We start from the raw sequence: 14502 nt of genomic DNA, 5'->3' as shown, positions 1-14502 counted from the left end.
GGAAAAAAAAAATATATATATATATAATAATATATATATATAATATATATATTATTATATATATGAAATATATATATATTTCACATATATATATTATATATGTGAAATATATATTATATATATATTTCAAATATATATATTATATATGTGAAATATATATTATATATATATTTGAAATATATATTATATATATGAAATATATATATATAATAATAAATATATATATATATATACACACACACACATACACACACATACATACACACTCACGCATACATATCTTTCTATCTCTGGAGATACACAGCTTATATATATATATATATATATATATATATATATATATATAAAAAAATATATGTATCATTGACATACTGTACTTGTCCTGGATATTTTCTTTTTCACACACACACACACACACACTTCTCTCTCTTTCTCCCTCTCCTTCCATAGAGAGAGGTGAACCAAGAAAAGGACTCTTAACTGTAGAGAACAAGCAGATGGTTACCACAGGGGACATGGGAAGGGGGTTGGGTGAAATAGCTGATGGGGATTAAGGAAGGCACTTGTGATGAGCACAGGGTGATGTATGGAATTACGAATCACTAAATTCTACACCTGAAAGTAATATTACACTGTTTGGTAACTAACTAGAATTAAAAACTTAATTCCAGTACACACGCACGCGCGTGTGTGTATGTGTGTTTAGAACCTGAGGCCATAAACCAATCTAATGTGTGAAGAGTATAAAGTGCAGTGTTATATGGGTATGTAGCAAACAAAGTAGAATGGTCTGGGCTTGTCAAATGATTGAAGTATTGACGAATCAAGAGTTGAAGACATGTCCAGATCCCTGGCCTGGATAACTGGGCTCAACTAATCACTACCGACTGAGATAGGTAATAGAATAGAAAGAAGTAGAATTTAAGAGCCCTGTTAAGAAGTTTGGTTTTAATATTCAAGGCCTTCCATGATCTAATTCCAATTTACATTTATTTCCGTATCTCCCATTATTTTTTTCCTGGAATTTCTGGAATTTAATGAGCTATGTATATGGAATTTTAATCCATCACACCTTCTTTCTGTCATTTCCTTCTTTCTTCCTGATACTGTCCCCTCTTCTCTCCTCCTCTGGGACTTCTGCTTATATTTCAGTTTTTCATTCAAATATTGTACCTTTCCCTGAAATATTCTAGGTTCTTTTCTCCCCACCCCCCAAATCAGATTTAATTATTCCTTCCTCCGATTGCTTGTCTCTCCATTAAAAGACTGTATTTAACCCTGGCTGAAATTCCAATCAACTCACCCTTCCTAGAAGATTTTGAATCCCCCCCTGGTCAAAGATGGCATGTTATTCCATTTTGGTTTTCTATGAATCTTGTAGTTTAGGACCTGAGACCACAAGTAGAGGAGGGGAAGATAATTTGGGAACATTTCAGGCACCTACATACAAATCGGAAATCATCCAATACAAGCTGCCGTTGACCCCCATCTCACCTAACTCTTACCCCCCACCTGTGTTATTTGCATTCCCTTTTGACTTGGGGGAATTGTACAAAATTGCCTAGACCCAACATGGAACATCAGTGTTTTTCATAGAGGCTGCACGAAAATTGCCTTATCCCTCAGCCACAGTGCAAGTGTGGAAGCAATCCCAGGCATTCCTTCAGGGAGTTTCCTGCTGCTTTACTACAGCCTGCTACTTAATAGAACTTCATAAACATGAGTTGAATAAACAATAAACAAATGAAAAAAAACACATGCCAAAAGGACATGGTACGATACGTTTGGGTGTGAGTGTAGAGTTGTTTTTTTGGCGTCCGTTAAAATAATTGCTTAGATAAATGTATATGGAGCATCCACTCTACGGTAGGAGTGGATTCTAGAGTTGACTGCTCCTGTTCCTGAAGAGCCAGTTTTTTATTCCTGGTATTCAAACTCCCAGAGCTCTGGATGGCTTTGAGGGGGATCGATGACCTTTCTGACATTTTGTGTCTGCTTATATACAACATACTTGCTTGTTAGGGAGAGGATCCATAATTTTCAGGAGTGCATGAGTTAGTGTGCATGGGTAGGGGAGAGAGGATCTATGAGTCTTAGCAATTTCTCAAATGGCTGTGCCTGAAAGACTGTTACTAAGCCCCATCTAGCTTATCCTGTTGACCATGGCCATAGGTGTGTACAGTGGAACAATGGGTCCTTTGATAAAGCATTTACTTTCTGCGCTGTAGTCAGTGTGGGGACGGCCACATCCTACTCGCGGTCGTGTGAGCATTTATGTGAGTGCATGCACACACCTCTTCTCCCAGGAGTCTTCTTAGGAAAATATCTACTGAGTGCCAAATATTTACTCATCACCGTGGGCTCAGAAAGAAGAAGAAAACATCAGTCACTCCTCAGAAAGAAGATACAATTACATGAAAAGTTCCAATTCCGTTGGCCTATTTGAATCATGACTTAATACTACAGAAGAGCTTTGACAGTGCTCCATGATGTATGGCCAAATGAACTTGCGAATGCAGTGACAACATCAGGCATTCAGCTGGTCCAATGATTGTTAGGCCAGATTTTGGAAGGCTTTCCAGAGAAGTAAAATGGGAACTTGAACTTTAACCATGGGCGGGCAGACATGTTTTGCTCCAATCTCGCCTGAACTCCCAGTGTCTTTGAAAGCATTTCTTTCTTAAGACCCCTTTCCCCCCCATTTTTTTTGCTTTTGATTTCAGTAACAGCTCTTTCTGTTGGCCTTTCTGGCTCATTTGTTGGTTTGTCCTCCTCCACCATTGATTACATTAAATATCAGTGTTCTCCCTAAAATCCTTTCCCCAACGACCTCATCCCTTCCTAAATAATACTATTTCAATGCTGATCACCCCCACATCTCTATTTCCAGGCCAAGCGTCTCAAATCTCAGCTTATACAATGCACGGTGTGGCCACAAGCCAGCAGTTCATTTCCCCTCATTCATTCTATCCCCTTTCAGTAAAGGCGGGGCCATCTTTTGCTTAAGCTCAAAATGTGGACACTGTCCTTGACACTATCCTTCATAGTGTCCGCATCCAGTCTGTCACGGAGTTCTGCCCATTTTCACTCTCCAGTATGCCAGTTCTCTTCATTCACTGCGCTCTTCACGGTGCTCACCTTAGTCCCAGCCACTGCACTAGCACAGGAACTAGAGGTTTCCCTCGCGGTCTCTGCGGAGGCTCCCAGTGGCCTCCCTACTACCATTACTGCTTCCTTCCAGCAAACCACTTCTCCCTTGGCCGCTAACACGGTCTTCTCCTAAGGGCAGTCAGATCATTTTGTTTGCATGCTTAAAAATGTTCAAAGGCTCCCTCGTGTGTGCATCCATCCTTCTTATCTTAGGGTACAGAGCACTGCATGTTCTGGCACCTGCCCATTCCTCCAGCCACTGATTGAGGGACCACGCTCACCTCACCTGCTGGGCCACAGCCACACGGACCTTCTTTCTGTCCATTGACTGTGCACAGAATGCTCCTGCTTCATGGCCTTATTAGTTCATGCTATTCTTTCCTAAACTCTTGGCACAGCTGGCTCTCTCACAAGTTCAAGTCTCCTCAGATTAACTGTCATCCCCTCAGTGGCCCCTTCCCCAGTGGTTCTTGGTGGCTGTGCATGTATCCCTCCCTGCCCCCAATATTCTTTATCTTAGCACCGTGTTTGTCTCATCTACTGAATTACAGGGTTTTTTTAATTATTAATTTACATACTGCATCTCTCCCAGCTCCACCCACTGAAGTCCAGTTTCTTAACCACCTGAGGGCAGGACCTGTGTCCACCTGCTGACCGTGGTGCTCGTGATGTCAGTGCTATTCCATCAATATTAGAATGGAATGAATGAATCAGAGTAGGTAGAGAAAACGGGTCACAGATAGCCCTGTCACATTCCAGGCAGGTGAAAGTTTATGAGGAAAAACAGCATCAGAAAAGCCCAGTGTTTGTGGTACAGTAAATCTTTATCCCCCGACCAGGACAGAAGGTAATATAATATCATGGTGTCGAGTATGCAGAAATAAGTTTGAAGAAGAAGATGTCGGTGGGTCTTAAACCCAAAGGTAGGGAGTTTGGACTTTGTCCCATATATGATTGTGTACCACTAAACTTTTTGGTAAGGCAATGAAATGAACAAGGAGATGTACCTGGCCCTGACGGGTGGTGCTAGTCCTCGTTTTAAGTATACTGTATCTTAATTGTTAAATTGCTTCTCTACTTCTCTACCAGACTGTTACCTCCCCCGGGACAGGTACTGTGTCCCAATCACCAAGTGAGATCCCAGCTCAGAGTACAGGGCTTGGTGCACCGGAGACATACAATGAATAGGTTTTGAATGGGTGAATGAATGAATGAACTTTGGGGAGCGAATATGCCATCAGAGCTTAGAGCTGCCCTCTCTGAACTACCTTTTTCTCGAGAAGTGTCAGAACGAGGACCAAGTAAGCAACTAAGCACACAGGGGTGACAGTGCTAAAGTCCCTCCCACAGCAGCTGGTGGTAGACAGGGTCTTGTCTCTTATAAGGGAAGTCTGCTAAAGGGTTAACAGCAGATAACGCCGCCTGACTCTGAGACTGGCATGCACCGCGGTGATTAATATATACAGCAAACATTTTCTTGCCAAAGCTGAGATGATTCAATCTAAATATTCTTCCAGAGAGGTCTCCTTAATTATAATGACATGGTATAAATATAAGAAGAAAGAATGTCAATTATCACTTCGTATAATAACAGTGTTAGTGTTCATGCACATAAATTATAAGTGAGTTTACCTATTTAAAAGCAAGAAAAAGTGCTCAGTTTTGCAATTTAAAACTTTTGAATATGCCACATTTAAAAATTATGTCATTACAACCAGTAGAAGTTAGTAATCACCACTAAAATGCGTGCTCGTGAATAGGTGATGAACTACTTATAGTGAAATTCTTTTAAAAATCACTTGAAAGGACAGATTTAAAGACACCTATGTTATATCTATTTTCATGCATTCCAGACTCATCCAATGTGCTTTGAACAGCTGTTAGTTACGTGGCAAAGATATGAAAGCTTTTAGAGTGGCTCAGCCTGAAATGGCAGCTCCTAGTCGTGCATGGTGATTTAAATTTAAATTTTAGTTAATTAAGATTAAGTAAGATCAAATTTTCAGGTCCTCAGTCTCACTAGCCACATTTCAAGCCACCTGTGACCGGTGGCTACTGTCCTGAATAGTGCAGAGTAGAACTTCCCTATCATGCAGAAAGTTCTCTTGGACAGGGTTGCTCTAAAGAAAAGAAGTAAATAGGACCCGTCACGAGCACCACAGTCATACCATCAAGAGCTGCTGACATGTGTCTGGGATTTATTTTGAGAGCAGATATCTTTGCCCACATTGATGAACACATTTAAAAGTGCCCTTAGTTTCCAGTAGACAATAATCCTATTCAGTGCTAAATCAAACTGGCCACTGGCTGAGAGATGAGGCCTTCCCCTTGTAAGGTCCTCATCTGTTTGAGCTAGTTGTACATTTTGTGATGTTGTTTGAAGCCAACTGTAATGTAGTTTTCCAAAGTGACATTTTGAAAGCAAACAACTTCAAGGTATTAGCTTAAACCTGAACTCATCCTTTATGTTCTAATCTACCGGCGTTCAGTTCCTCTGTCTATAAAAGTAATAACTCATAACAGTTTTGGCTGAATTCCTGCGCCCCTTCACCGGATCCAGGATTTGAAGAGTCTGAGTGAGTAGAAGAGCTTATCATAAAGCATCTGACAGTGCATACATCACAAGGGTTTACTGGATAAAGATGTGATCTCAGTCCATCTCCAGATATGTTATCACATTCTTATTCTCTTGCAGATCACCTACAAAGCTGTCAGTTCCTTTGACCCAGAAATAGACTTATCCAATCAAAGTGGAAGAGTTTCAAAACTGGGAAATGAAACCCATTTTCTATTCTTTGGACTGTATCCGGGGACGACGTACTCCTTTACTATCCGAGCTAGCACAGCTAAGGGATTTGGACCTCCAGCAACAAATCAGTTTACCACCAAAATATCAGGTATTATATATACATTCATGAGTTATGTCTTTTATCGGAAGTAGCATTTTTGTACTTTTTCATTCCCATTGTCAAGGACACAAAGCTCATACCATCTTACACATTGTATTCAGATTCCCACTTTGGTACGTATGCAAATCAGATTCCTGGAATTGAATGAAATACTGCAAATACTTATAATTTGGGAGCTTAAGATCCTCCTGCATTAGGAAGCAGCCATGTTTTATCAGTTTGCATCGGAGAACGGGAGCATGGGCGATGGTTCTGGTCTATATGCTCCTACCCCCTTCACAGTACAAGTTACCAGAGCAGCAGTGGTGGAGAGATCTCTGCAATGAGCTGTGAACGACTGAGCGCTCAGCAGATAGACAACATTATATGGAGTCTGCTTCCAGAAGGGACCTTCCTTGGGACCTTCACTGTTAGTAGTTGCCCATCCTTTGCAACGACAGAGGGGTGGCACCAGGCACTTACAGCCTCCAGCTTTTTGCTGGTAGAGACTCAATTACGCCATCCAACCAAAGACATAATTTGAGAAGAATTTCTGGGCATGTGCAACTGTGCAGAAAATGTCTTTGTGCTTCAGACTAGAGGAAATGGAGTTGCCATCTGCTATGGGATTTGTAACAGCAATAAACACAATTCCACGGACATTCCCTTTTTCCATTCTTTTCCCCTTTGGGTATGAGTGGGGGAAGTATTTGAGTTTTGGCTTTGCCTGTTTTGGTTAGGGGTAGATGAGCAGGGGGCAGGTGAGGGAAGTAACTCAGTCAGTCAGTGTTAGCTAAATAATATTTAGCCTGATTTTCATATATACTGTCCCTCATTTCTAGTTCTTGGAAAGTTTTTTGCTTAGAATCAGAGACAGGGAATTGCTTACAGCTCGAGTACTATAAGCATTATTAGGTTTGGACATTGGTTTTAAGCAGCTATAACTTATGGGGAAATTTTTGATCGTGTTAGATTTCATTTCTAAGCACAAACTTGACTTGAAGTTTAATATATGTTGATAGTTCATAGAAAGCATCAGGTGATAACAATATGGGGAGTTGGAAGAAGAGGAAGAAGTCTTTGGGAGGGTAGGAAAATGGCATAGTTTATAGAGCTGAGCAAGTAGAGAAACCACTAGATTTGGAATCAGAAAATATGGTTTCTGGTTGTAATTTTCCATGTGCTCCTTCTCTGATCTTGATTAAGTGCATTGATACTTGGATGTAATTAAGATGATATCACTGCTGCTTGAATTTATGATGGAGAATAAGGTGGGAATGTGTGCAAATATATGTATCTCCAGGCCCCTGCCCCCCCCCCCCCACTTTTTGGTAATTTTCTCCTATGGAAACTGTATTTCAAAGATTATTAACTTTTTTTTAATGTTTATTTTTTGAGAATGAGAGAGAGAGAGAGAGACAGAGTGTGAGGAGGGGAGAGGCAGAGAGAGAGGGAGACACAGAATCTGAAGCAGGCTCCAGGCTCCAAGCTGTCAGTACAGAGCCTGATGTGGGGCTCGAACCCAAAAACTGTGACATCATGACCTGAGCCAAAGTTGGACACTTAACCAACTGAGTCACCCAGGCACCCCTTAAAGATCATTATCTTAAAGAGGATGTTCTTTTAGAAAAAATAATTCATTTTTTGCTACTTTTGTTATATAAAAATTCTGGTTGATCCGAGTCTGACCGCTGTTAGCCCAGCAAGTTCATACAGTTCTATCCAGAAACAAAGACAGTTGACATTTTAGTTAGCCTGCAGACTCATCAAGAATAACTATTTGATTTTTATAGTTCAAAGAAAATTACAGTTTATGGGCCCCAATTTTCTACTTTCGTGGACCTCAAATAGAGAACTATTCTCTATACAAAATGTAATTCTGTGTTATGAATCGGAGTTAATTTTTAATAGAATTGGAGTTAATTTTTAATGCTGAGAAAATCCAATAAATGGAAATGAGATATAACCCATGTATTTTACATAAAAGCTTTTTATATGTAAGAGATTTTTAAAACTGTATTTAAAAAAAAATTGATCTCCAGCGTTCTCATCAGGTACCTACACCTGTGGGTCTTAAAAAGACTGTGTGCCCTCCCACATCACAGGCTTTACGAAATGATTTCTCTTGTCCATGGCGATGACATAATTACTAAAGAGCTCTGTCGTTATCTTCTCATAATAAGACTGAACAATCTAGAAAACAAAGAATCCCAGGAAATGGAAATAGGATTCACGTGGAGTGGAGAAAAAGAACTAACATTTGTAGAATTATATTTGCCTGGCTCCCTTTATTATCTCTTTGAATTCCCATGATAACCCTAGAGGGTAATTTCTCCTGTTTTGAAAGAAGAGTAAACTGAAGCTCCAGAGATAATTGATGTGCCTCAGCTCTTGTGCTGATTAAAACAAAACAACAAAAAGTCCAACCGAGGCCTCTCTTACTTCAGTTCCCGTGTCTTCTCCACCTGCTGCTCTCCCTGAGAGCCCACTAGTGGTCACTGATTTCAGCAAGCCTCTGTGGCTCCTGTAGTCCTCTGCAGATCCCTAGATGGATCTCTGGCACACACAGCCTTCCACCTTGACTCAGATGGGAGAACTACAATGTTCAGTCTTACGATCCTAGTGATTGTTTCTTAAATTTGCATTTAAAGTCATTTTTAAAGAAAAGCATTCCTACCAACAAGTACACAGATTCTAAGCCCACAGCTTGCTGACTACATCCATTCAGCGAGAATGCACATCAAGACATAATATTAACTAACACCGCCCGAGCCCCCTCACACTCCCACCCAACTTAAATGCAACATGAAAGAAGTCAACATATATTGGTTCTAGAAGTGCTTCCTCGTATTCTGTGTAGGGCATGTATGTAAAGGCTGCCTGTCATTGGTTCGTAGCTGCAATTTAAGTGCACTGTGCTCTTCATGTTCTTTGGAAATGGAACTAGGAAGGAAACTGAAAAGATCAACCAGGAATATAATGAGTCTCCCATCTCACACATTCTTCCCCCAGCACCCTCTATGCCGGCTTATGAACTGGAGACCCCTTTGAATCAAACGGACAACACAGTGACAGTCATGCTGAAACCTGCACACAGCCGGGGCGCACCTGTCAGGTACTGAGCAGAGGAGGGGTGGGCTGGCTCTAGAGAGATAGGAACTAAAATCAAATTGATTAATTTCTTGAACGTGTTTTCTGGGGTTTTGCTACAAACATCAGTCAGCTTGTAAAGCCAGTATCTTTATTAGCTCTAATTAGATTAGAAAGGGAAAGTGCTTTGAACTGGGGTGACCAAGTATTGTGTATGGAGTTTGATTCAGATGCAAGTGCATTGTTCTTTGAAGATAAGGAACAAAAGCCTTAGTCTGTGGAGAGGTGGCTGTACTTCTAAAAAGTAATTGCTTGCTGAAATTTAGTTACCCAAGGGCAGATGACGTTTTTATCCTGAGCTCTACTCCTTAAATGGACGCTTGTGGGTTTTCTGCTTGTTTGTTTGTTTACTTGGGTTTTTTTTTTTTTTTTTTTTTATAAATTTTTAAATTTATTTTTGGGACAGAGAGAGACAGAGCATGAACGGGGGAGGGACAGAGAAAGAGGGAGACACAGAATCGGAAACAGGCTCCAGGCTCTGAGCCATCAGCCCAGAGCCCGACGCGGGGCTCGAACTCACGGACCGTGAGATCGTGACCTGGCTGAAGTCGGCCGCTCAACCGACTGCGCCACCCAGGTGCCCCTACTTGGGGTTTTAAGTCACTTAACTTATGGTAAATGGGCTAATTTGTCCATTGGATAAGTGGTATATAGTTGTTTTTTAAAAGAAGCAGATGATTGGAAAGAGCATTGGGAAGTCTTTATTTGAACATATTTATTACCAACAGGTAGGCCCCATTTCTCATTCCATGATGATTTATACAGCTGAGATATTACCAAGTGTAACTTGTACAGTGAATGAATAAAATAAATTTATTCTTCCTAGGAGGGAGCAAAGGAATGCCTGAATAACTCTTGAGTATGAACTTGTCATAAGCTCATTAATCTATATAAAGGAAATTTCTACTTGTTTCAGAGGGATTTAGATATTCTGTACTATCAGAATAGATCCCCTTCAAAATAACCTATTATTTTGAAGAACATACTCCAAGGAAACATTTACATTCCCATTTAAGGCTATGTAGGGATTATTTGCCGTAATCTTTTTGTAGAGTTTTAGTCCATTAACCTTTTGAAACCCAGCTCTTTTGGATCACGTTTTCACTACAATATCAGAGGACAATCAGTCGGACTTCTTTCTACCTGATTAGATATGTGCAAGTTTCAATTCACGGAGTCGAGTAAAAACAGAATAGCGTTAATTGATGGTAAAGTCAGATTAGGGTAGAACCACAGAAATTTGCATTTGAAAAATCTACATAATTTTAGTCTCTTCTGTTGTTGAGTTACTCAACATAGTAGTAGTTCACGTAAGGGATTTAGGACTACCATTCCTAAGTGCAGTTTGTGAGAACACCTTGAAGTAAGTGAATGCTTTCTTACGAATTTAAGATACTATTACTGCTAGAAAAGTATAGCCACCGACACTACCTTGGCCCTTTGGGTTGACTTGAGTGCAGTGTTGTTGCGTGCCCTATTCTGAATGACCCAAGCCACACGCTCATTAGATGGTTGGCTGAGATCCAGGTGTACCTATGGCTGTGAGTCAGACTTGGTTTCACTCCGGAAAGCTAAAGTGTTATTAAATGATAAATTGATGCTCTGGCCATGGCCTTGAGAGCGTCATTTTCTTGTGACCAGTTTAACAGGGGCCCAGACTCAGCACTGTGGGCTTTTAGGACAGGGGTCAATGTTCTCCAGAAACATCATGATAAAATGAAAGGGTAGAGGCCACTCACTTTCAATGCCTCCAAATGGAAGGAATCTGAAATCCTAACCATTTCTCCAAAACAGCTAGTTATTTCCGATTCTACTTTATTCTCACATAAACTCCTTTTCATTTTCTATTCTTCTCGCCTCTTTCCTTCAAACCCTTTCAGTCAGATTTTCATCCACGTCTCTGTGTTGATCTTTCTGAGTTTTCAAATAATATTCCTTTGGGCAATCTATATCAGCCCCCTCCCCAATTCTCCTTTCCTTATTTTTTTTTAAATTGTTTCTTGCATTCCAAACTACTATTCGTGTTTTCTATCATATGCCTTGTTGTTTTCGTTCACACCTTTCTAGTTGTTTTTGGAGACTCTGGAGCCCTAAATAGTTCATTGGAGATATCCTCAGGCTCTTTTTTATTATGTTATAAAAATGCACATTCAAATGCTTATCCAAGTGTCCAAAATATCTGGCTTCACCACAGTTTTATATCATTTCATGAGGGCCAGTCTCTGACTCGGCTGAGATTTCAATTTATGTTAGCACACCCTCCTCCACAGCTGTCTTGATGCTCTATTTCCAAGCTCATCATTGATTAGACATCATCTTGTTATTGGCTAAACATTCCTTGAATTTGCCAGGGTCACTTTTCATTCTGTCTCTATTATGTCTTCTCCCACAACGTTGGCATCTTGAAATTAATAAATGTACTGTCTATGTTCATCATCTAAATCTATGCTAGATTCAGAATCAGTTCTTATGGGATACTATTAAGTAAACATTACAGGCAAACCTACTACAGATACGACCTTAAGTGAAAGGATGCTTCTCTTATCTTAAATGGGTAAATCTGATTGGCACAAATTTGAGAAGGGAAATTATCTCGACCTCACCTGTCAAAAAGTTGTTTGTTTTGTTTTGTTGCAGAAAAGTGAATATTCTCTCCAAGGGATTTGGTATTATAGTACAACATAATGGGACTGATTATCTATTGAGTCGATGCAAGACCAATATCTAGAAAGACTAGTTTGGAAAAAATATCCATAATACTCTCAAACTAAATGGGGTATATGAAAATTTTCAATTTCATTTAATGCTTAGAGAAATAAGAACTCTGATTAGGGAATCATAGGGACCTAAAATATAAAGCCATAATGTAGATTAAAACATTTGAACACATCTGGAAATTTGCAAAATGCACATGTAATCAAACTGCAATACAAGAAAGCTTTTCCCAAATGATAAGATAAATACTAGAAGAAGGAGGGAAATGAAAGTGAACATCTGTTTGCTTTCCTGGATTTTGCACAGTATTATGTGCTCAAAAATACTGTCATTGTGCGATTTCCAAAACCAATTCTTTCAATTGATTTGAGTTTTCTTTAATCCATAATCATTGGTGTTAAAAATTCAGTCCTACTTCATTTATGCACTTCACTAAGTAAGATGGTTCTGCATTAATTCCACTACAAGCACTCGTTTTGCTTAATGCAGATTCTTAAAATTGCACTAAACTCTCCATGTAAACGATTGTTGTCTTTTTATTGATCAACACATCAGCTCTGTCACATAAAATTATTTAAATCCCGAGATGGCCAGGAAGAGCACAAATTCCATCATTCCAACTAGTAAACTAGCACCTGGGACAGAATTTTAATGTCTGTTCATGGATTCAATTTTTTTTTTCTTTAATAAGACAAGGAAAAGCTTAATTTTCTTTGACTCATTTAGAATCACCTCATTTCTCTCTCTTCTCTCCACTGTTCATTACATGCAGACACAATCCAACAGAGAAAATCCTCGTAATTTGCCAGCAAAATAGCAGCCCTAAATAAAGGATAAGTTTTACACAAACTGTGTGCTTTTCTTGCACTAACAAATATGCTCTCTGTGATTTTACTCTTGTGATATATATCTGCTATGTGCAATATCCCTCATTAATGATGTTTTATACGTTCTAATGGTCTACAGCATGAGACTCCATCACATGGTTGAGCCTTGGGTGATGGTGTTTTCAAATGACTCTCATTTTTGTTCTTTAGGCATTGTTGCTTCAATTTATTCATAAATGTGTGGGAGCTATATGTCTTCTTAATTAAAACTCAGTGCTTGAATATGTTAATTAAACGTTCGGATATTCATTTCAGTAAAATGTTAGAAAACTGCCATTTTAAGTACTCATTCTTTGATTCATTCATTCAGGAGAAACTACCAAGTGGGGAAAACATCTATTACAGTTGTCTGTCCATGGGGATGGGAGGTGGGCAGTCATCGCAGCAACAACCAAAACATTAAAACTGATGGCTGAAACATGCGAATACACACCTTGTTCTTCTAACAAAGCTAGTCCTAATTATTTTAATGCTGTAATTTTCTTGTCATTGGTAACTTCTTATACTATGGTGGTCTTTTCAATGAACGCTTCCTCGACAGTTATAGCTAAAAAGCAATTTGTAAAAAAAAAATAACGAATAATAAAAATAAATAAAAACAAAAAGCAATTTGTGACGAGTTCCCATTGCTGAGAATCAGGGCCACAATCTCAAAGCAAATAGGAACTTCACTGCATTATGAATGGGGAAGAGATGAGGGCATAAGGAAGGAATGAAAGAAATATTTTGCCTTATTTTTTTAAAGCATGGGTCCTGGCAAGTAAGATTCAAATGAGATAGGAAATAGTTTCTGCTAGTAGAAGACAGGCATACATGTTTTATTCATCCACAATACTTGTGATTTTTTTTTGGAAAAAAAAAAAAGTACCATATGAAAACTTCAGCTTCATATATAAATCGAGAATTTATTTACTTGTATATAATGTGGCCAGATTTTCATTAACTAGATTTCACCTTGAATTCATTACCCTGGGAGACTTTACCAATATGTGATGTTTTCATTTATCTCCTGTCATTTTTTCCTGATGCTGCTTTGTCTTAGGTAGTTAGCCAGCAAAACGTGCACGGATCTTAGTGCTTCATTGTTAACTTCTAGTATTGCTTGATTTGCCCAAACTATTCATCAAATATTCTTTTGAAACAAATCAGACAGATAATTAAAAATGTATTAAAGGATGCTACTTTTTCTCATAACCAAGCATTTTTTCCTTGAAAACCCTGTGCTGTGTTCTTAGAACAAGGTGAAGGACAGGTTTTCATTCCATTGAGGATAAATAGTCAGTAAAGCAATTGTATGGGTTTTAAGAAAATTTGTTACACTTCCTAGAAATGTCTGATTTGATCCTCGAGCTGTATGGAAAATGAGATTTATTCTTCTTTGTGGCCATCAGCTTGCACTCATGTTCCCAGCTGGTTGTCACATAGAAGTTTTTCTTAAAGGGATTCGGCAAGAGAGTGTCAGGGAGTCTGTGAAAACTGCCACCTCAGATAGACAGAGACACGGATCTTTTGACAGTAAAAGCAGGGAAAGAGATCATTATGACTAATGAATGATAGGAGATAATCATGCATTTTGTTTTAAGAAGTTTCTTATGTTAGAGCGGCACCTGGGTGGCTTAGTCAGTTAAGCGTAGAGCTCTTGATTGCGGCTCAGGTCATGATCACACGGCTCGTGAGCTTGAGCCCCATGTCAGGCTCCATGCTGACAGAAC

General features: G+C 39.3%; 1 protein-coding gene across 2 annotated transcripts in view; it reads left to right on the top strand.

Moving 5' to 3' along the window:
- Nucleotides 1-14502, top strand: part of PTPRM (protein tyrosine phosphatase receptor type M) — a 789396-nt gene that overhangs the window by 490000 nt on the left and 284894 nt on the right. For both annotated transcript variants that reach the window (XM_042910577.1, XM_042910576.1), the window contains exons 10-11: nucleotides 5846-6047; nucleotides 9051-9153. In XM_042910577.1, the coding sequence (XP_042766511.1) occupies nucleotides 5846-6047; nucleotides 9051-9153 (305 nt within the window). The remainder of the gene's footprint in view (nucleotides 1-5845; nucleotides 6048-9050; nucleotides 9154-14502) is intronic.

The sequence above is a fragment of the Panthera leo genome, chromosome D3 (assembly GCF_018350215.1).
Source record: "Panthera leo isolate Ple1 chromosome D3, P.leo_Ple1_pat1.1, whole genome shotgun sequence".
Classification (NCBI taxonomy): domain Eukaryota; kingdom Metazoa; phylum Chordata; class Mammalia; order Carnivora; family Felidae; genus Panthera; species Panthera leo.
The sequence above is the reverse complement of the archived record's forward strand: the minus strand, read 5'-3'. Positions and strand labels throughout refer to the sequence as shown.